We start from the raw sequence: 24,152 nt of genomic DNA on the forward strand, positions 1-24,152 counted from the left end.
GATGGGGATGAGCCAAGTGCAGCAAAAGCCAAGGAGCTCCAAGAAGCCATTGTACTGCAGCCAGGATCAGCTGAAGCCCTCCAAAGGAGGCTTTGCTCCCCAAAATCCTGAGAGTGCTCTGCCATGCATAAGGACTGCTGCCCCTTCCCACTCTCTGGGAGGGGTGAGGCTTGCAGTGATTCTGACTCTGCCAAGCAGCCCAAACTGAGCAGTGCCAGTGCTCCCATGCTGTGTGAATGAACTTGGTGAAAAACACACAGCACAGCTGCTCCTTGAGGGAATTTGGAAAAATAACATCAGAATCCCCTCTCCAGTTCACGTTGGGCTTCTGTGCTGGCCTGTGTCCTAGTCACACACAAAAGGGCATGCTGCACTTCTCAGTGTACACGAATTGGTTTTCTAAGCTCTGGAGAGATTTGGGAAGCCACTCAGGGTTCCTATGGTGTTCCTCTGCTCCCATAGCTGTTGTTACCATACCTACAGCTGCAGTGGCAGAGCAGTAGTTGTGTTTCCTCTCTCATCCACTTCCAGCAAAGTCAAACCATTTTAGTTACAGAAGCAAGGCCACAGGCAGGGACTTTCTTCCAAATTCAGCTGAAGAGATTCCTACCTTCAGATGTCCTATCCACTTCCCCAGCCAGGTCTCAGTGGTGGAAGGGTTTGAGACAGCTCTAAATCACATCCGACAAACTCCAAGCACCTGCTCACAGTGCTCAGCCTGTTTCAGACTTGAGAGTGGACACAGTATCTTACAATGAAGGGGGAGAGGTGAGGATAAAACAACCTCAGATTTCAGGTACAGAAGTCTTTCTTCATCCCTGACACAAAAGGAGCTTTTCAAAGGCAACTATGAGGGAAAACTGCACAGAGCTTTCCTTCAATGTGATGCTGAGCAGTTGCTGGTGGCAGCATTTGGTACAGCTGGAACTGGCCAGGCTGCCTAGTCATACCCTGATTCTCCTTTTTACTCTATCCATTTGACCTGCTAAAATAAAGCTATTTAGAAATTCACTACGTTAAGAATGGAGGGTCCAGGGAAGGAAGGGAAGAAATCAAACATTTTAATTAAAGAAAATAATACTCTTCTGCAGGGTAACAGAAGGCTCAGCACTGAGATATAAACTGTTTTGGTCCAAGAACAGCAGACACGTAACTCCTCATGACACACACCTCATTACAGCTGACAGAACTACAACATGCCTGAAGGTGGTCACAGCACAGACAACAAACAGAAAGGACTTCATCATCTTTAATACACAGGCAAAGCCTACAGAGACCACAATGTCATGTCTCAGTGTAACTGGGTAAGTTGCCACAGACATATGTTCATTTTAGAGACAAAAACTAGCTGCATGTGTCTCTAGGGCACTGTTCTCCAAAATTATATTGTGGGTTACACTTGGCAAATTCTGATTTAAAAATCAAAGCAGGTACATTTTCCCTCCACTCTAATATCAAGTAACAGATTTACTGAATTGAGCCGTTACTGGCAATCCAGCAGATGTGAAAAGAGGGTACTTTTAAAAAAGATACAGAACAGATCAATACATCAGACACAGGCCCCGAATTTCATCAGTACATTGGGGCATACATGCTTGCAACATGAACTCCATAAAGCTGTATTTTATACAGCTGCATTTTAAAAACCACTGGTCAGGTGGCTCTCCTCAGGTGTCTCCAGGATTCAGTTCAGTAGATTGGCAGCTACACAGTCGCACAGATTTCTCTTTTCCACCTGAAGAAGCAGAGTTTCTGTCTATAAGAGGGAGGAACAACATCATCAAAAAACAAGCATCAGCATTGTAAAACTAATTCACTCCCAAAGAAAAATCCATTTTATTTTTTAATCTACAATTTGGAACTAGTGGTATGAGATGAATTTTGGGGTAAAAAATCAGATTTATTTTTACTGCTCTGCAAAATGATTTTGCTTTTGTGGGATTAATTGGCATACCAACATAGCACTACTTCCTGTGACATGGAGAAATTTATTTTTCTTTCCTGCAATCTTACTTCAACAGCAAAAACTGGAGCATAAGCTTGGAGGTTCATTAGAGGCTTACCACCCCACCCACCCCCAAAATCATGTCAGAAATTTTATTTTACTTAAAAACAGACTCAAAATTTAAACTTAGAATATTACAGCCTGGATCCACTCTCAGGGAAGAAATTAACTTCTTTAACTTCTCCTGTTTCACTGATAATACAAAAATTCAGTTGTTACTGATAATATGCTTTGGAGCCTAAAACAGACAAGAGGTGCCAAGCTGACATGGAGCCATCCCAGTTCAAAAACATTATGAGATTCCTGGCTTCTTTAAGGAAAGAGGTCCAAACTGGTGAAAGCAGAGGTCTCTGGGTTCGTCAGTATCAGGAGATCTCTGTTGCCCACAGATCCCTGCTTCTGAAGCAACAAGGGTGGATTGGAGACTTCTGAGAGCTGGAGCTGGGAATGATCAGAAAGGCCTGCATTCTCTCAGCCTAGTTGTGTGAGAAAGGGCTGAGGACCAGGGAAAGGCAGCAGGGCTACATAAGGAAATTTTGGAGTCCTTCCTCTCTAGCACATACACACACACACACACTTGGGTTTTCTTGGCTGTCTGGAACAATTGTTGCTTCAGCAGATGCATGATGGAGCATGTTTGACACCAACATCATAGCTCCACCTCAGTTTGCCTATCATGAGCTGAAGCTGTATCTGAGAATTAGCCTGATCCAAGAGAGGACTTCCCCCTTATTGTCATGGGACACAGTAGCTGTGGGAAGTCTACTCACCAGATTGATCCCTACCGATGTAGGCAGCTCCATATTAAAAAAAAAAAAAAAAAAAGGCATTATGAAGACTACCAGCTCTAAATGCCAATCAAACCCATCCTTAATCTGCCTGATTTGAGATTTTCATATGAGATGGAGTTGCCTGTGATTAAAGGCTGTGTTTTAAAAGCTGTGTTATCTATTGACCCACATCAGCAAAGGCACTTAGAGCAGAGCTGGGCTGAAGCATCCTGCTCTCCACTTGCCTTCTTAGTGCAGGAAAAGCCATCTGCTGCTCAGGCTTCCCCCCCCCCTGCCCCAGATGATAAATCTCAGGAAAAACCACAGCCCTGTGGTTTTATATTAAATCTGGTATCACCTTTGATTGTTTCAGCCACCCTGCAAAACTGAAAAGATCTGATCAGACTTTGCTAATCATTGAAAAGACACTCAATCACCACCTTTTCACCACCTCTGACATCATTTGCAATGGTTTGCATAAGGGAAGTTGACAGCATGCCAACCATCTCCAAGATGCTCCATCTTTGGAACTGAGCCCCAAGGCTGCTCACCATCTTATGTATCTTTAATAATATTTTCAAGCCTTTCTTTTTGTTTTCAGGGACACATCTAGCTTACTGTGCTTTAAACATACTAAATAACCACTGACAGTTGATAAAGCAATAAGACCAACATGAACGTTAGTAAATACAGCTTTGCTGACTGTTCTGTGAGTGTGATCACAGAACTGTTTGCTCATAGATTTGTTATTATTGCCTGGTAGGTTAAAGCCTGTTCTAAAAAAAAGAAAACCAAATCAAAACAGCACCAACCAACCAACCCAAAACTAGGGAAAAAGAAAAACAAACGCAAGCCAAAACCATGAAAAGGAATCAGATTTCGAACCTACAAGAAAAAGATATTAAGTTCCAGCTAAAAATGCAGTTACTGATCTCTTTAAAGTTGTAATGCAACGTCCACTGGTTAACTCTGAAAAACGGGCTGGAGTTCTGAAAACAAGTGCAGACTTTGAGTGAACTGTGTAGCCCATGGACTGCATTTGTTTTGCAAGGTTTGTTTTATGGCTGAACCCCTGCTGGGCTCTGTCTTGAGAAGCTTTTAGATGCCACAGGGAGCTGGCTGTGAACTGGCTTAAGAGTTGTGGTGGGAGCAGCTCCCTCCCAGCAGCACAAGACCCCTCTCCCCAGTTCATGATCACATACGGCACTTGGGCTGAGTGGTGAATCACAGATATCCCCAGAATATATTGCCCAGAGTTAGTTCTCACTGCCAAAACAACTACTCCAGCCTGCAGCCTTCTCTGAGGGGCCAGCAGCAACAAAAAACAGGACAGAGAGGGGTAAACAGATCTGGTATGTGTAGAAATCAGCCTGTCAGAAGTGGTTTGTGACCCTTCTCATACAGCCAGCCTGACAATTAGTAGGGAATCATCATCTCAGCGTAGCTTACAAATACAGCTAGTTTTGGAAAAGGAAGGAGATCCAGTCTATGGCCTTCATAAAAGGGTTATGTAAGGCTATAGATGGTCTATGCTGGAGTCAGTTTGCTTTGAGACACCATGTAGAGCAACCCAGGGCCAAATGAAGTGTGAAAACTCTTGAGCTGTGCAATAAAACCATATACAGGCTTCCCCTGTACAGAACTGCAGGGTAAGATGTGCAGGAGGAATTAAATGAGAATTTTCTCTCTAAGCTTTTGGGAATCCCTCCCCCTCCAACACAGTTAGGAGCTGCTTAGTCATCATCTAACAATCTTGCCCACAAACAAACGAGAGTTTTTCAAGGAAATCAGTGTCTCCAGTGGGAATATTAACAAAGGGAATTGTATTTTCAAGGACAGAAATACTTGCCCCACAAAGTAGCAAAACAGACTAAGATAGTCAAATGTGAAATATATAGATATATATATGGCTGAAAGCAATGATCCTAAAACCCTCAGTTTGAATCAATTTGGGCCACAACTGAATAATAAAAGTAAGAGTTAAAATATCATAGAAGGCAGTTCCAAGAAGTCTTCAACTGTTAATTATTCCCATGTCTTTTGAAGATGTAGGCAGAATTCCTAGCTTAATGACTGGAACAGGCCTGTTCTAGTTATGGGGATCTGAAGGATTTCAATATGGATTCAATTATTTAGATTTTAAAGTGATAAGGAAGTGATAGGTTTGTTTTCATGAGAATATATCACATTTTCAGGCTTCCTGTCAAATCTACAAGTGTGAAAGCCAATAATAGGACATTCATCTCAACTGACTTTTTTCTATCCTCATTTTATCTCTTTGGCTGGCTTTTGTTTTTAATAAGTATTAAAACACTTGCTATCTTTTGGGTTCTTACTGCTACTCCTGCTTTGGATATCTGTGTTTATAAAGTTTTTCTCTTGGTCTGCAAGCTGAAGGTTTCATAAAGGTCACTGCCATAGCCAGACACTCAGAGAAAACTTTAAGAGATTTTGCATCAAGATGTAGAAAATCTGGTGAAAAGTTCATAGGTTTGTAGAAGGAAAAGGTGTGCTAGAACCACTTTACAGCACAATCTGAACATCTTGTTTGGCCTGTATACAGTGCTCAGCAGATTCATTAGCAAGATTTCTTCATGAAGCCCAAAATATATTTGACCTGTAATTATTGAACAGATTTTGTTTAGCTGTAAATGTGCTACATACCAATCTGGTTCTGCTGGAATGTTTGTTTCTTTTTTTTTGTAGAATGTCACAATTCAAGGTATATTTGTTCATGCACTTGCATTTTCACCTAAGCATCAAGGACCATTCCTCAAAGACAACAGTTCACAGGCTTTGACCTGGGAACAACCTTGACCATAGATCAGAAAAGCAGAAAAGTTTCAGTGCCTTCTGTTGAACAATCTGTGCAGGAGTGTATCTATAGCACTTCAGCTAAAGGGTACACGGGAGGTGGGGACAAAGCCACCCTCCTGGGACACCACCATCTGACAGCAGCTGGGATGCAGGTAGGCACAGATTGCAGGCTGCAGCAGCAAGAGACAGATTCAACATCCCCCACAGAAGGGAGGTACCAACCCTGGCAAATTCTGCACACCGACTGCAAGCCAAACAAGTTTCATTCCCTATGCTGTTCTACTTTGTGGCATTTTTCATCATTATGAAATCAGAGAAATGTAAAAACTCTCTACGGATGATGTTTTCTCCCTTAGCCTCTCCCCAGGGATAAAAGCATGTGCAGGGAGTATTTTGTTTTAGTAGGCTTTTTGTTTGAGCTGGGTCTCTTTTTTTTGGGTAATAAATGTAAGTTATTTTCTCACCTATAAGTTATATACTCCCCCTGACATAAAAACAGCCGTGTGTGCTCAGCATTTGGAATGAGAAGAGCAGCACTAATGCTATAATTCAGCAAGAGAAGGCTAGAGGGCAGAGGATAGTCAGTTCACACTTTCCTATACTTCTTATTGTCCCTGATACCCCAAAGCAGAAGAATTCCACAGATTATTGCACAGAGAGGTGAAATGTAATTAACCAGCCTCACCTTAGAAGACAGGATAGTACAGTTCACTGAGTGTGCAAAATCCATCTACCTTATCTGCTTTTATCCACAGCATTTTCTTTTATATTGAAAAAAAAATTAAAAAGAAGACATTTAATGTTTCCTTACCCTTGTGTCTAGACTATATGCCGTCTTCTTTAAATCCTGCAGAGCTCTCTGCATGAACTCAAAGGCATGGCAGTCAACACAAGGGCGGCCTAGGAGAGCATTTAGTAGAGCACTTAGTGGAGAATCATGACTACATGGCATGAAGAATTAACTAGAAGGATTAAACAGTGATTTTGAGCATCAGAAAGAGCTACAGGAAAGAGTCCACGGAGTGAGTACTGATGCTCTTGAACAACCCAGGTGATTGTAAATGGTCCACTATGATTGCCCACCCAGTCTCTCAATGATAAAAGAATTACTTCAAATTTACAATAATATTTTTCTTCCTGCCATATTGCTGTTCCACTTTTCCTTCCACAGATCATTGTATATAAAAAAAAACCCCATTAACTTGAGCCTTTTGCTCCAATAAACCTGAGCATATTCTCAACCTTATCTTCACATTTTTCAGAAATTATGTCTGAAAATATGAACATATTCCCTAGAAAAATCTTGTCTCCTAATCTAACAAATGTGAACTCTAAGTATAAAACTAATGGAATAAAACTGACTACAATACCTCAAAGACAGACCACTTCAGCCTCTAACTTTGAATACGATACAGCTTTGTCCAAACAAACACCCAGTTATTAGTGGGCATTGCTGATAAGCAGAACTGCTGCAATCTGGATTTATTGGAGTGCTTAAGAGAGTGTTCCCAGATTGAGACACCCAGACTGAAGGCCACAAGGCTTGCTTTGCCTTGATCACCATGTAACACAGATCTGTGCCCTAACAGACAGCAGTACTGAGACAGAGCAAATACAGATACGACAAAACATTTTTGAATCATCAGGCCCTACATCTGTTCTCATTTGCCTCTTGGTGCCTGTGCCTTGCTGACAACTTCACCGGAAATACTACACAAGTGAGAAATTCTGAGCCCAGGTTTAGTTTGCTCTTTGAGGTCTGGTGTGAATGAAAGGATGAAATCTAGACCAATGTTGGAAAATCCTGCTGTGTCTGTAAGCCCATTTTGCAAACACTTGGTGTTGGACTGTACATGCCTCTCACACGCTGGAGAATGAGCTTCCAGCTCATGATCTGAGTGCTAACCAGCAACCAGGAGCTCTGTCTGCTGGAGAAAGGGAGCCTGCCAAATTCCTTAACAGGCTAAGAAAAATAAAGAAGAAGAGATAAAAACCCCACATTGAGCAGTATTAAAGACCTGCTCCATCACTGTTGTTCCATCACCCAACTTCAGTGTTACTATATTTACACTATACAAACAGAGAGGACAGCAGTTTTTCACATCAATGACTCGATGCAAGGACCTGTCATTATGTTTATAATGTAAAATAAACTCAACACAGATCAGCAAAGGAGAATTAGGTGGTTGAAGGCCACAAGACTAGGTGTTGACAAAATGCTTTCTTGGCATCTTCATTGTGAATTTTTAAAATAAATATTCATGACTTAAAGACAGCAAACATACTCAAGAATGAAATACAATGAATGGTCAATGTCAGCTGAAAAAGAACAAGTCTCAATAATGACTGAAAAGCAAACAAGGTGATTGCTAGCATAGAAAGGGCTAACACAATGAGAGGGCTGAAAAGGTGCAGAACAGTGGCAGATTTCAGCTACAAGCAACACAGCAACAGCCAGAAGACAAGGATAAGAGAGTGAAGAGCTTTGGATGCAGGAGCAAAAGAGCACTGGTATGTTACCAAGTTGTGGTTTTAAAACAATGTATGCAAGACATGTCCAAAATAGTTTGAATTATTTGGACAAACTTCAAAGTCCTACAATATGAGAACTGCAGAAGAGGCTGTAGGAGAGGACTGCAGGGTACATACTTTCAGCTGGTATGGCTGTTCCTGCTTCTTGGTCAGCTCTAACAGGCTCCGTGACAAGTAGTGCAACCACAAAAACTAAAGGAACTGTAACAACGGCTCTTCTCAGAAGGCAGGGTGCCAGCATCTTGGGGCTGGGTGGTTCTCTGTTTGTCAAGAGACATAAAAAAGTTAGTGAGGAACACTACAGATACACAAGGGTTTTGTTACAAAGAAGTTAATGTTCCTGATGGCTAAAGCATTGTCGGTCTTCCTGTGAACGAAAACAAAATAGCAGAAGATCTAGAGCATGGACAAAAGTTCTCTGTACCTTTTCAGAGCGTACGTAAAACTCAACTGGGAGAGAACATCCCTACACAAGATAAGAAGTCCCTAGAGTGTTCTTGGTTTCATTTGAAAGCCAGGATGCCAGCAACTTTGCTCGCTCTTGTGACTTTTCTCTAACTACACAGTCACAGACATTGATCTGGAGTCACTGTTAGACTTCGAGATCAAAACTGTCGGGATTACAGAGCTGGCTGAAAACAGAACCTGGAAACAAGGTCTTTGGCCTCTGCTTGCTTTACTGATGCATCATCTTTTCACAAGTATAATACCTAAAGGTAACCATTACCATTACACAGCACACTGATTATAAAAACTTACTCCTTAATTGAAGTAGATGAAGGAAAAGACTTTTGTTAAACCTCCACAAATTCATAGGTAGAACTTCTAGTGGTAAACACATCAAAACTCTTTGACCTTCTGTTTCCCCTCCTAATCTGGGCTTCAAGCCATTCTTTGCAGCCATCCATTTGTTCCTGAACACCACAGCCAGGCCACACCATGCTCTGAGGTTGGTACAACCTGGTCCAGCAACAGTGTCCCTTCACAAAGAGGCAAGTTTTTTAATAAGTTTCAAATTAAGTATTTTCTTGACCCAACAGGTAAACTGTTTGGATCGAAAGGGACTGGCTCAAGTTGCAGCTGCTCGTTAGAGATTTCAATCCAAGGATTCTGGCCCACTGCTAGGGAGGTCCTTAGCTCAGTCAAGTTTACCTTTCATTCCTGTACATCAAAATGGAAGAAAGAAAGAATTAAATAAGGCTAACTTAAGTCAATACAATAAAACCACATGAAAAATCTCTTCAGCTAAACATGGGAAAGCAGGACAACATTCTGCCTCTTTCTGATTGTTAAGTTGGTGATTACTGAGCAAAGGATGTTGCATAAGAGCATCAGATCTGCATGTACTGAATGCAAGAGTACAGCACTCCCCAGAACAGATTGTATTTCACATTTAGAAAGGCAGTAGGGGGAGGCAGGAAAGGGAAGGGTTTTTCCCATTTTGCCACAAACAGAACAGAACAAGACTGCTCTTCTGTATATGCAATCCACCTTTTCAGACACAGCTAATGTGAAGCTGTAAATTCTGCACAAACATTTGCAGCATGTGCAAATCAGTAATTCACCCAGGAAAGGGGCAGCATTATACACATCCCCTTCCTGTGCACCTCAACCTAAACACAAGAGAAGGGAATGGTTCAGAAGCAACATACAAACATGTATGTGTAGAGTCACAGATATATTTGAGCACAAAAAGATCTGGTAATGTAATTTCTATACCCTCATATTTGGTTCCTGTTCCACCCACTATTTAGATCTGATCCTTTCTCTTATTTCTACAATCCTTAAAGTAAAGGGATTAAAATCACTACAAGCGGCTTGGGCTTTCTTCTGTTTTAATTAATGGTGATCTGCAATGAAAACAAGTACAATCAAAAATACCAATCTTTGCAATAGGATGCAGCAGAGTGTCTCCAAGTTACAGTAAATTAGGACAACACCAGCCTCTTCTGGAAGCACCTGATGAAGAAGCCTCCTGGTCAGTAGAAGCAGAGCCTATTCTCATAGTTGATTATGAGTACTACAAAGGTTCAACAAAACAAAGCAGACACACTGTTAAACTTTTTTTGGGTACCTTACCCATCACCCACCCCAGAGCCAGCTCAGCTTTGTATGTGAGCCCCACTGCAAAACAACTGCTCCTCTAGTGCAGCAATTATCTTAAATCACATCTAACTCCTGCCTCTTAGTTATTCTGTGGGAATTTGCAAGGAATAATCACGACAGGCTTCAAGGGTGGTCTCTCTCTGCAGTGCAACTGGGAACAGAGACAGATCTGTGCGTGGACTTCTGTGAAAGAGAAAAGTCACCCCCTTTAACAAAGGAAAAAATATCAGTACCTGATCTTTCTCTTGTCTTTGTGATGGTTTCTTTGAAATGGCCGCTGCAAACTGCTAAGAGAACAAGTGCAGCATTTCTGAGCATGTGCACTGTCTCTTTTTAACCTTCGCTGAAAGAGGTTATTACTATGGGGAGATTTCTGCCATGGCAACAATGCAGAGCACTGCAGCACGCAGCACAGATTTAAAGAGGCACAGGCTGTGTCTCCCAGGTCTGGGGAAGGATGTTTCTGCTCTGACATGCAAGATCCAGCAGTGACTCATCTGCTCTGGTAAGGTTTTTAAAGCCAGGCCATTTGATTAATCTCTCTTGAAGTCCGCTGAATGGTTTTCCTGAAGTCTAGCAGCTGGATGTGGTGCCTGGTTTAAGCAACTTGCTTCCCTAGTGCCTGAAAATAACCATGACAAACTACAGCTGCTTTATGAGAAATGGGGACAGACCATGGGATTGCACTCAGGAATTGTTTAGTGTCATTTGAATGGTTCTGAGTTACAGGGGTCATAAGCACTCCTGCCTGCTCTCCCAGGTGTTTCTGTGATTCCAGTCCCAGGGCTGCCAGGCGCAGCTGCAGCCACTAAAACTCTGAGTGGGAACTTGAGCCCAAACTCAGAACCCCTCTTTTCCAGCCTGCACCTCTGTTCCCCTTTTAATGGCCCGTGAGCTGCACTCCAGGACAATGCTGACAGCAGTTGTTCTGAAAGCAGTAATACAATGGAGTGCAGATGATAAAAGTGATTTTGTCAAAGCAAAGCTAAGTTCAGGGATTGCATCACCCCCCAAAACCCACATTTCCCATCACAAATTAGACACTAGCAGTGCTTGTTTCAGAGACAATGAGCCCAGCTGAGGGCAGGCACAGCACTGAGGAGTGTGCACAGACCTTCAAAAGGACTCTGCACTGTGTTTGCTACAGATGGTTCAGAGGAGACTCAATTTTCAATGATTTCATGGTGAAAGTTGGGGGTATTCTGTGCCCAGGAAGGTCAGGCACATAGCCTTTTTTCTTTCATGAGCAGAAACTCCTTCTCAGAATTATGACTGAATTGCTGGCTAACATTTTTCTTTTCAACATGCTCTATAACCTGTCTCTCCTGTACAGCCCTAGAGGAACAGTTTGTTCCCATTAATCCAGGTAAGTAAGTAAGAAGCTAAAATTTCAGCTTGCTCAGTGTGTAACTATGCTGCTGTATGAAGCTACAGCATCCATGAGCAGAGTCAAGAGGGGATTAATTATAGTACTGCTATCCTTATACATCACAAAAACAGAAAGCAGGGGAAAATAATTTTTAGAGACAGTTCTTTTGGGAAAACAAGGCTTAGCATTGCAGAGATAACTATTTGGTCTGAATTAGGATCTGCCTATGCACAAATTACAAATGCAAAACTTTATTCATGATCACTCTCCGCCCTCTAATCTCACATTTTAGCTTCTCTTCCTGATAAATAACATAGATATTCATATAGACACACACACCCCACCTGCCCCCCTCTCTCTATATACGGCTTTTCTTAGCCTGATCATTCCCAGTAAATCTGTTCTCCTGAATCCTGTTCTTTCTCTATCACAACAGTAACCAAGCAGCCCGCCCTGGTACCTTGGGTGTTATCACTGATTCATTCTTCTAGACCCATGCAATGGGCTTCTGATTCCACTAAATAAAATTTTAAAATCTATTTCTGCCATTCTCAGATGCCAAATTGCTTGTTCTAAGTATCCCATACCACATATTGGAATGTCTCTTCTTTAGTCTTGTCTTAGATCTATTTATCCTGCAAGGAACAACTTCCATTTCAATGTTTTAAACACATTTCCTCTTTATTCACTTCTCCCCACTCTGCACTCTGTTAAGCACCAGTTTTTCTCTTCACTGAAGCTAAAATTTTCTTAACTGGAAAATATCAGTTCACCAAGGAGGAAGTCTTCTGTATAGGAGGAAGAAATTCCATTTCAGGATATTTTTCATAGAACCATAGAATGTCCTGAGTTGAAAGGGATCCACAATGAACATCAAACTCCTGGTCCTGCACAGGAACCATCACCGAGAGTCACACCATGGTCCTGGGAGCATTGTCCAAGCACATCTGGAACTCTGTCAGGCTGGTGACCATTTACATAGGGAGCCTTTTCCAGTGCCCAACCACCCTCTGCGTGAAAAACCTTTTCCTGATATCCAACCTAAACCTCCCCTGACACAACTTCAGGCCGTTCCCTCAGGTCCTGTCACTGTCACCACAGAGCAGAGATCAGTGTCTGCCCCTCCTCTTCCCCTCATGAGGAAGTTGTAACTGCAATGTCTCCCCTCAGTCTCCTCCAGGCTGAACAGACCCAAGCGCTTTCAGCTGCTCCCTGTATGGCCCCTCCAGACTCTCACCATCTTTGTGGCCTCCTTTGGACACTCTCTAACAGTTTAATATCTTTCTTATATTGTGGTGCCCAAAACTGCCCCCAGCACTCGAGGTGAGGTCACCCCAGCGCAGAGCAGAGCAGGACAATCCCCTCCCTTGCCCGGCTGGAGATGCTGGGCCTGATGCCACCCAGGACATGGTTGGCTCTCCTGGCTGCCAGGACACACTGAAGACTTTTGAATTTTTGAGAGCTTTGAAACTTTTTATTTGGAAAATATTTTGAAAAATATTATTTTAGCAATTTTCAAATTTTGATAATTTCTGGCTTTCTGCTTCAGAATTACTTGGTTTTTAAAACTAAGCTTAACACAGTAAAAATACATTTCATAGTCTGTTCATGGAATTGGAGAGTGGGAACAGCTCTCATGTTAAAGATACTGAGGCACAACCCCAACAGAACATTACAACCCCAACAAAATCTTTCCCTCACGCACAAAGCACAGGTCACACAGATGCTAGTCCAAGGGCACCTGAAAATTTGAAGTACAGACCAGGACTGGAACTATACAGCACCTGCACAACACCCTCAGTGGTGATTTCACTGGTGTGTCCAAAGTTACAGTGGTGCTCCATGGGCTGAGCGGGAAAAGTGACATTTGTGTGAAAGCTGGAACAACTTGACTCCCCAGCTGCCCTTGGGGATCATTCATGAGCAAAGCAGAGAGAATTTATAGCTTCTTTCTATAATGAAGTCAAACACAATAGATTTTTTTTCAAGATCCTTACCAGCTAAGGAATATCAAAGCACTGTTACTAAGATTTCGTTTTTTCATCTTGATAGCATGTCTTGATACTATAAATATTTTGGTGGGATTGGGAGAAAAGCTTGAGCCTTTACTTCTAAGTCTCTTCACTGCTTAGTCTCTCCTCGACTCTTAAATCTAATACCGTGTCACTACAGAAAACTTTCTTCCCTCGCTAAAGATAACAGATTCTGTCATTTCTCCTGGAGACACTTTTATGTTTTCTCACAGCCTGTCCTCTAAATCATGGTAAAAATCTTCCCACAAGGTACCATCTTGTCTTCTATCAACTACACTTTTATGCTTTACCTCTGCCATGAATCCCAGGAAGCAGAGACTGGGGATGAATGTGGTTGGGGCTGTGGATGCCATACAAATGTGTTTGTCATACCAGTATGTCCCTGCCTCACACCTCTGGCTGTGTCCCCCTTGTCACCCCTGTAATCCTGGGCTGTGATAACTCGAGGGCAGGGCTGTGTTTGTGCTTGTTGGCACAGTGCTACAAGGCTAGAGTGCTGATAGAGGCCTCCAGGCACATGTGATGAATATTAGTAAAGTCAAACTACCTAAAGCTGGTCTCATTCTCCCACCTTCCGATACATGAGCTATTCATAGAGCAAGCCTCTTATTCTTTTCCTTCCAATGTAAAGCTCTTGGGATGTGTCAGAGTGACCAGATTAAGAAGTGAAGCCTGCCTTTGTTCCCTGAACAGGTCTCGCCTATCTTGGTAGCAGCAAATAATTGCAATTGTTCCTCCTTCCATTTTCCCCACCAGTAATTTTAGGAACAATTTCCTTGTCACTAACTCCAAATCCCACAGTCCCTATCTGTCAGAGTATGAATTGCCTGAAGTCATTCTAGGACCCAAAAATCTGGAGTTTCAGCACAACACTAAGGCTGGGCTCACATCCAAGTCTGACTTTTCCTCATAGATCTTAGGGAGACCTGCACTGTCAGAACTACTTACTGCTTTTTGGATGAGATGCTAAATTGGGGTCATATCTTCCTGCATCTCTCTGGGAGCTGAGAAGCATCTAAAAATCCCATGGCGATGTTCAGGAAGGGTCATTAACTGAGATCCTTGGCTTGCACTCTCCCTCTGCCCCCTGCCGCACACACATCTTTGGGGAAAAAAAGCTGTGATCCAAGCTGTGCTTGAGCTATTTCAGGGTACATAAGAGTTGCAACTTTAACTAGTTTGCAAATTCCACAGGGATGTCTTGAGTACTCTGCAGCAATTAAATATCCAGGAACTTGAATGAACTTTGAACGAGAGGGGGACAAACCTCTTACTTCCCAAGCTTCCCTGTCTGGAACCAGACTTCAGAGTCCAGGGGCCTCTTCTAACATGGGAGAGAAGACCTCTCAGCTGAAAAGCAATGCACTGTTAGCCAGTTTCCTTGCAAAGGCTGCTTGGAGAAATAGCAAATGAGGAAACCAACAGAAGTGAAATTGCTAAAATTGGAAGTTTATTGTTGACCTTTTTTTTCCCCAAAAAAGATGCCTATTAACCAAGGTCTGCATCAGGGCTCTCAAACTACAGAAGACCCACATCCAGATCCATTCTCTGCTTCAGGAATCAGCTCCTTTGCAGCCAAGAGACTAATCCAGAATGATTTTTATGACACCAATACTTGGATCTCATTGAGAATCAATAATTCTGACATTATGATCTCTATGATTTAATAGCTTAAATATGGGTGTGCCTTCATACATTTGTGTTTGAAAACTGCATCTCTAACTTGATTTCATGTTTACAAGGTATTTGCAAGCTGAGGGATGTGGTTTCTCCTTTTTGCATTTTTCTTCTCCTTTCTACAATGACAGTGCTACAAATTGCAAGCTGGATAGTGCAGTTGCAGTAGCTGTGACTGCACAGTTTTCAGCTAAAAGCTTACTCATGTCTGCCTTTAAAATACCTTGTAAATGAATTCCTCATTTGTGATCCTGAGATGTGGCAAATAAGCAATTAAAATTTCATAAGTATCACTATAGTGACCATAATCTTGGCTGAAATCCAGGAAAACAGACCAGAACCACCACTGTTAAAAGCATGGCTGGTTGGAGTCTAAGTAACTGAGTCAAGAATCAGTGATCACAGCTGGGACAGACTCCCATCCTTAGGAGGTCCAGAACTTGATCTAGGTAGGGATCAAGTTCTAGCACCCACTTAATAACAGATTACAATCCCCAAATCCTCAGGCTCATCTAGCTGTCATCTAGAGGGATACACAGTGACCACCAGGGCAGAATGGGTTACTTGTTCCTTGGAGAACTTAATTTCTAACTGTTGGCAAAAAAAAAGTGTAGGTCTACAACTCTCAAAACAACAGATTATGTTCAGATTAGTTTGTAGTAGCAACTACTGTTGACCTGTGTTAGCACCTCCAATGCTGTCCAAATGCCCTGTAGGGCATGTCCCACGCAGCAGCTGATTGCCTTCCTGTGCTCTGACATCCAGTCTCATTTTCTGAGCAATGTGTCCTTTCATTCCTATCACCCAGGGAAATATCTCTGCTTTCTTCCACACTCATGCTCTCGATTTTGTTATTATTGGGTTTCACTGCACATAGTTGTAACCCACGAGTGAATGCAGAAAGAGTGGCACTTAAATATCTCATGCCCCAGCAGTATCAAACTCATAAAACACAATCCTGCAGCTCTGAGATTATGCAGAATGTACTTTAAGAGAGCTGAGGACAAATCAATCTTGTTCAGGACATTTGTCTGCACGAGTAGCTTCAGAAGAAATATGGTGAATGCAGAAGTCTGATCAGAATTAGAAAATGCTACAAAATCTTCCTCTCAATAAAAGCCTTTCAATAATTGGCAACCACCTGGGAGGTCAAAATGCCGAAATTTTCCACTGAAATGCTTCTTTTTCTCTTGAATTTCTCATCTTCACATCTACCACTTAAAAAGCAACAAAAGTCCCTACCATGGGGAAAAAAAAAGTGTATCCTAAGGAGTTGAGGATGTAGAAGGAAAACAAACAAATATACCATGGTGAGAGGTGTATTAAAAAATGCTAAAACAGATGGCATTTCAGTATGTAAAGGAGGCTTACAAGAAAGAGGGGGACAGACTTTTCAGCAGGGCCTGTTGTGATAGGACAAGGGGTAATGGTTTTAAACTAAAAAAAGGGTAGATTTCACTTAGATATAAGGAAGAAAAATTTTTATGAGGATGGTGAAACACTGGAAAGAGTTATCCAGCGAGGTGGTAGATGGCTCATGCCTGGAAACATTCAAGGTCAGGTTGGACAGAGCTCTGAGCAGATTGATCTAGTGGAAAATATCCCTGCTCATTGCAGGGGAGTTGAGCTAGATGGCCTTTAAAGGTGCCTTCCAACCCTTTGATTCTACGATTCCATGAACTACAAAGTCTTGCTCACTTTGTCATGTCCCGTTACCATGATTTCTGTGGATTACTGGTTTTAGAAATGTAGACCTCAGCAAATCAAGAAAAAGGTGATTTTCACTGTTGTGGTGGAACCCAGAGCTGTCAGGACACTGTAAACAGGTCTGTCCTGATAGGTGAATGTGCCTGCCAAACCAGCCAAACACCTCTTCCAAAATTCAGCACTGCCTGCGTGGGAGTTGGACAGGAGCTTATACAATTTTAATAGCTTGAAACAGTGCTTATGCTTAAAATCAGGAATGGGTTATTTACAGTGCAGCCAAATTTTCAAGGTGAGCAGGAAGAGAACTCTCAGAAAATATTTTACCAGGTGCTTAGAGATGTGAACAGGACAGTGCGGCAGTTGAGAGAAAGGGAAAGAAGTATCTCAGCTAAGCACTTCCTTTTCTTACTTAGCCTCTGCTCCTTTCATATATTGCTCTTTTCTCTTAGATAACTTCTGCTGTAATTACTCATTCTCTCTCTTTTAGTTCTTTTTCCCCCTTTGACATCTTTTGTTCTCTCAGCCCCTGACATTCCCGCAATCCAATGCTCAGCTGCAGTGTTTGAATGCTGACTCTTGTTTGGGCACTCAGCTCTCTGAGTGCAGTTTATCAACTCTCCAGAGCAATAGCTGCTCCTGCACATCTCCCCTGCCTTATCCCTCTGCCAAAATGTTGCAGTTCTGTAAAAATATGGCTGGAAGAAGCACAATGGCTCCTTATCCCCTTGTAGTTGATAGTCTGGCACAGTAGATCACAGAGTGCATTGTAAAGGGCATCGTGCAGTGTCACTGAGTAACTCCTCACTTGTTCCATCTGCCAGAACCAGCATCAGCTCGGCTGCCTTGCTGCTCCAAACACAGCTACAGCCAGACTGTAAACAAAGACTGAGGTGAACATAAAACAAAGAGAGACTCTAGTTCTTAAAAGTCATGTAACCACTCTGAGAACTCCAAACACGCTTGGGAATCTCTCAAAATACTGTGGAGCTAGTGGGTGGCACAGGTTCCCTGAGATCAGTCAGTAATCCAGCACGGGTGCTGGGCCTGTGCTGAATCAGGGTGTATCAGCTCTTTGGGGACAGCAAGACACAAACATGCATTTTTTAAAAGAAGAATGTTATAGGCAGGGGAGGGCTGAGATAAAAAGCTGCCCAATCCATCTCCCAAAAAATAACAGCTGGCTCCAAGGTGAACAGGAGGCTGTACAAGTGCTGGAAAGACCCTCACTAGAGGTTCTCCATCTTTTTCACACTGAAACCCATCTTGCCTTTTCTAGAATGTAATTTTGGGGGATATGGGAAATACATGGCAGTAACCACCTGGCTATTTCTCTTCATTTCTTCTGGGTGAGGAGTCTGCAACAGGGAAGACCATCCTGTCCCCAGGAATGTAAGCAGCCCACAGTACCCTCCTGCATTATTTTAGATCCTGTGTTTGAACCTGTGATAATGCAGAAGCTACTTCTCATGTCCACATCCCAAAAATGGAAAGAGCAAGGGAGAGCTCTCGGTTGCATAAATATTTTTCTCTTGCCTAGGAATCTTCTCTGGGCCAGCATCCTGCATTGTTATCCCTGAAAGCAGCATCCTCTCTTCAGAAAACAGGTATCTTTAACTTCATTTCCCACTGCATTCTGGAAATTGCACCAGGAGGAAGAAAAGGAGATTATGTGAGAGTTAAAAGACCCAATTTTTCGAAGCATAAATTCCTGCAATGTCTAAGCCAACAGTGCACTTGTGATAGGCTGATGTTCCTAACGTGAGCAACCACCTCTCCAGAGTTACTGTCTAGACTAACACGACCCTGAATCACCATGGGGCAATGGGTTCACATCTAGGAAATGTGGCTGTCATATGAGCAGATTTTTTAATAAGCAATTTGAAAGAAACAGTTTCTCAAGACAAAAAAAGGAAAAAATCTCATGGATTTGTATCAACTTTACAATATAGCTGAGGCAAAGAAAGGTTTTCTAGTAGCATTAGATGAAGAATCCTTTTGACAAAGAGGTACCAAGGCTTTCTAGAGTGTTTTAAAAAGCATGCACTATGCAGGTAGACAAATGTAGCTGCAGCATCCTGGGCTGTTAAAGCTGAATTACAGCTTTTGCTGTGATCCTTACTTAACCTCTCCAGTTGCTATTTTTTTCATACACTGTCCTGGAACAGAAATTAATTCAGAGAAAGCACTTGAACCAGAATTTATGCACTGGTGTGAGAACAAAACAAGCCTACCATTCCCTGTTTGTTCCAGTGGTTTTTTTGAGCCTGAAATGCTCCCACTTGGCTCAGCTGCTTTTGTATTTAAACTTGAATGGTTTTGAGTCAAAACTAAAGAACATCTGTTTGGCAGTTTTAAAGCTAGAAGTATTTCACATTTTTCCCTTGATGTGCACAATTTGATTCACTGCCCCGTTACACTGATGCTACTGGAGGGGCTTTATGCATGGTTTAGAAGACAGATTGGTGGTGTGGGACACCCGGGATGGCCCGTGGCAGCCAACAGTGCTGTTGGGCTGGGGCAGGGCCAGGAGCCACAGCCTCCTTACTGAGGCATTTGTGAGAGGCGGTAGCTGTCAGCTTCTGGCTTAAACTGAGTTCTGAGCTCAGCAAGAGCTGCTGCCTTCCAGAGAGGCAAAGTGCCTCCCACCAGCCAACCAGCTGCACGACCTTACTTCTTTGGGAGGCAGGATTGCCGGGTTCCGGACAGGTTTCCCTTCTGAGGAGAGAAAAATGAATCACTTCCAGACCAGCAGTGTAGCCCTCCTTATCCTGAACCTCCAGAGTGCTTCCCATTATTCTCCTCATTCTCCTCACTTAGACCTGCCAAGCTGCTTTTCTGCTCCAGGTCTGCTTAAAAAAAAAAAAAAAAAATTAAAGCATGTGCATATTCTGGAATTTTAAAATTCTAAGAGACAAGAAAATATTTGCTGTTTTGCTATCAATTACTTTATTAGTTGGACTGTTTCCACTTAGTAAACTATTTTATTTATTAGAGGAAGTGTCAGATGTATGTTTTTTAAAGGCTGTAATTAAGCAGAGTCAGGAGTCATTAGATTATTCAAAAAGCCTGCTGCTTCCCATTAACTAATAGCAACTACCAAAACAAGTGGTTTTTTATAGACCAGGTCTAGATAGAAGTGTAAAAGTATATTGGAGAGCAGAGGCACATATTGTACTTAGACATCTCATCTTCATGCCATAGAATGCCCTACTTGGCAATTTCTTCCAAGATGGAGTTGAAAATTGCCACTTTCCAAACACTGAAATTACACTGAAATTAATTAGGATTAAACTGTCACCCTTTCCATAAAAATGGGCTTTGAAGATCTATTATGCCATGAGTCACCTTTTATCTTGAGATCAGCTATTTAAATTTGATGCAGGCTACACTTTTTTTGCTAGCATTTTCTATCTTGGTGGAAAAGAGGCTGAATGTTGTGGTAGGGGATGTTTCTCAACCCATTAATTATGGCTCTTCTATCTTCTAACCAGTGTTAAATTGCAAATGTCATTGGAGAAAATGAGAAGGGTATAAAGGTGGCAGAAATGGTAACTTTCCAGAATAAAGAAAATATCATTTTAAGACCCCATCTTCTGAGACAGACAAATGTCAAAAAAATACCTTTATTACACCAGCAAAAAAAAAAAAAAAGCCATAAGAAAATGTTTGGACACTGTTCATGTCACACCATACTATGTTGGCATTTCCATTTGACATGCAGACTTGTCAGTTTCAAGCGTAGCTGTGAACTACAGATGTTTTTAAAATACAGGCTAGAGGAGAATAGATTTCCATTCAAAATAGAACCTGCTCTGAATGTTTATTTCAGGTCTAAAAAGGACTGAGATTTACAGTCATACAGACAATTTTCCAGCTGTGCTAATAATGAGGGAAAGAGAGAACATAGTGAGGTGCTCCCTGTCCTTTATCTTTCAAGCTGGTTTTGAAACCTCCAAACAGAAATAATTCCTCTGTTTCTAGAGACCAGCTGTTCAACAAGAGGTGGGAAATGAAGGGAGCAACAGACAAGCAGCTTTGAAATCTGTTCATATTGGCATGGCTGAATTGTATTAACTCATCACCTGGCCAACAGCATGTAAAATATAACACAGTTCACAGAGGATTTTCCCACCTGTGCATTCCTAAGTACATACAAGAATATTTATTATACTAGCTTTTTTCTGTCTCTCTGATGATAGACACAAAACCAAGTGTGACTGCTGGGGGGCATCCTTCATCTGAGTAACAGACTTGCAGTGGCTGGGGCTCACCACAGAATCACAGAATGGGTTGGGTCGGAAGGGACCTTAGAGATGATTTAGTTCCAACCTCCCCACCGTGAGCAGTGTGCCACTTTTTGTTGGTTATCATCTCCTTCCAGAGTCAATGCTGGTGTTGAGGAAAGGTGGCTGAACTGAGGATAGATTAAACAGGAAGCCAAGTTCCAGGCACTGTCCAGCCAGGAGCAGCCACTCACACAGAAAGCAACAACAAAAGGAATTACTGCACATCAAACCACCTACTTCGTGCTGTGCTGCTGAGGAGCACCTGGATACAACCACCACACCAAAATCTGCCAGCCTCCCTCAAAGGCATCTCTACTTATGGGAGACCCAGACTACTGCCTGGAAATTCTTCTCCCTATGTGCTTTTACATGGCCTCTTCGCTAAGTACATTTTAGTACTTTGCATTCATGTGCTGGGCTAACATCACATAAAATTTTCATATAAGCATTGTTGTTCCTCTTCTACTCTTAGGAAGGAGAATGTAACATTTGGAGAGCATTTATAGTTAAATTAATGATGTTTCTGTGTCAGACACATCAGGCCAAAAACTATCTTCCATTTGGAGGAATGAGTAATAACTTAAGAAGATCCTTAACTGCTGCAAGAGTTGTGTCCTCAGTCTGTGAACTACTCCCCAAGAATGCATCTACACTGGCAGTTATGACTGAGACAAAGGATCCCATGTTCTCAGCCACCTCCCTGCATCTGCATCTTGCTTGTCAGCACCAGCTTCCACATCATTCTCCTCAAACCTCCATCCAGCTCTGTCTACAAGCTGTCTTTCTCCATTAAGTCAGATCTCTAGTCGTGGACAGCAAAGACAGGAGGAACAATGCCGTGTGGGATTGCTACTCACCACAACCCATACTTAGGTCGTGCAAGCTGCAGCAACCTGATGAACTAAGTATATCATGTAACTTCAGAAAAGCTTCTGGGCTCAGACTGAATGGCTGCTGTGGCTTGTACTTATGGGAATTTTTTCATAGGCATCTACAAAGTTGGAGATTGAAAGTGATCCTGAAGTTTCCTGTAATTACCAGGCATTTTCTTAGCCTTCTTGCACACCTGTTCTCCAGCTGGGGCTAACAGAAATCCTAAACTCTCTCAAGCTGAAGGGCTTTGTTTACCCTTGTGGTCAAAAGCTCCCCAGTGCCTCAGGAATAGCACTGTTAACTCCAGCCAACACCCCAGAGAACACCACTTATAGTTCCCAGGCCAGGCCACAGAGCAGCAGGGAACTAATAACTCAGACCTGGAGTTTGAGCACGGGAAGCCAGCACAGAGAGCAGGAACGAGTTTGACATGAACATGGATGTTTGAGTTGTTAAGGACACACACTGCAGTGCTCTGTAACAGTTGTGTTTCCTGAGGACTTGGGGCATTGTGCCAAGTACACAGTACCCCTGTAGATCTGAGAGCAGCCTGTGTTTCAGAAAGCTTTCCTCCACCTCCAGATCTCTTTACCAGCCAAATGGGAAATGGGTGTCTCTGGGCATCTTTCCAGAAGCCTCTGAACCGATGCCTTCATGCAGCAAAACTCAACAGGTACATTCATGTACTTTTTCACCTTAGTATTCGCACTACATGAAATATTTGCCTCACTTGCTGCTCATTTGGATGCCCACTGGCCTTCTGTCTATTTACCAAAGCAGGAAGTACCTAAGTAGGAACAAAACTAAGTCTGACACAGCAATAGTGTCTGGCAGATCTCAACATTATCTGCCTCGAGCTTTTTAACAATCATTAATGTTAACAAAAGTGTTAAGCTCTATGGGTAGGTGTCCCTTCTGAAGTTACGCCACTGAGCTGAAATTTAACCCGTCTTCACATTTCCAAAAGTCAATCAGGCTGTCATTGAAACAATGGAATAAAATCACCAGACCTTGCTCTATTCCTGTTTCTATTTAAAGGTGATAAAGACTTGATTTTACATAAGATCTCATCAGCGTTCCTTAGTCAGCATGATTGTTCTGGACTTCCTGGCATTCTGACAAACTGAGCAAGTAAGGCTGTTTAGGAGCTTAGAGCTGGGATGGATGGAAAGGGAAAGGAGACAGTATGCTGCCACCTTTTGGTTACAGAAATGAGAACAGGTATGATCTGGGCAGATCTCTCAAGTGGAAATTAAGACATCTATGCTTATCTTCTGTAATAAAACAACCTGAAAGCCCAGATACTGCAAGATGCATCCCTTCATGTTCTAAACTGTTGCCATAAGCTTAGCTCCCGTATTTTACATTTTTTTCAGTCTTGCTTGAATGAATTAATAATTATCAAGCCATAATTAATAATTTATCTAATTTAAAACACAAAGGCTTGAGTTCTCTCACCTAAAACTAATGCTTTGCATCACTAAACTGATTTGAGGAACATACAAGATCTCCTGAATTAGTAGCTTGTAAAAGTAAGTGACTGTATGTCATGACTCCTGACACTTTCATTACTAGGTTTGCTATCAGTACTTTACAAATTCAGCTTTAACTGCTTGAATGAGATTTTCTGTGCTGGCTGACTGCTGAGGAGCTGAAGGGTATTTTGTTTGCTTGTTTAGTAAAAGATTGGTTCAGCTGTTTATGAGAATAAAAGATTGAAGAATTGCCATCTTAATAAAAGGAATGAAAGGCTGCTCTGTTAAAAAGTTTGTGCACCTCCTAGTTTGATGCAGAATCTCAAACTTTAGCAGAGGAACTCTCTGTATCAGGGATGTGCTTCTCACTGCTCCTATGAGTCACTGTACAAATTTGGGGCAAGTGATGAGCTGTGAAAGTCTCAGTTTAAAAATGTTCTGTAAAAACTTATGGGAGCCTGTGAGTTCAAGTCCATGAATGTTCTCTTACTTTCTGCTCCCA

General features: G+C 42.2%; 1 protein-coding gene and 1 long non-coding RNA gene across 2 annotated transcripts; one reads left to right on the forward strand and one right to left on the reverse strand.

Annotated features, from left to right (window-relative positions):
• Positions 1-1,039: 1,039 nt before the first annotated feature.
• Positions 1,040-10,720, reverse strand: LOC104690788. The gene is made up of 4 exons (XM_010402035.4): positions 10,464-10,720; positions 8,242-8,384; positions 6,404-6,492; positions 1,040-1,756 (listed from the first exon to the last, which is right to left on the reverse strand). Exons 1-4 carry the CDS (start codon positions 10,703-10,705, stop codon positions 1,685-1,687), a joined length of 546 nt encoding a protein of 181 aa, XP_010400337.1. The 5' UTR covers positions 10,706-10,720; the 3' UTR covers positions 1,040-1,684.
• Positions 10,660-23,910, forward strand: LOC104690787. The gene is made up of 3 exons (XR_752066.4): positions 10,660-10,735; positions 18,554-18,620; positions 21,398-23,910. It is a non-coding gene; the product is annotated as an uncharacterized LOC104690787 (long non-coding RNA).
• Positions 23,911-24,152: the final 242 nt, after the last annotated feature.

The sequence above is a fragment of the Corvus cornix genome, chromosome 4, assembly GCF_000738735.6.
Source record: "Corvus cornix cornix isolate S_Up_H32 chromosome 4, ASM73873v5, whole genome shotgun sequence".
Classification (NCBI taxonomy): domain Eukaryota; kingdom Metazoa; phylum Chordata; class Aves; order Passeriformes; family Corvidae; genus Corvus; species Corvus cornix.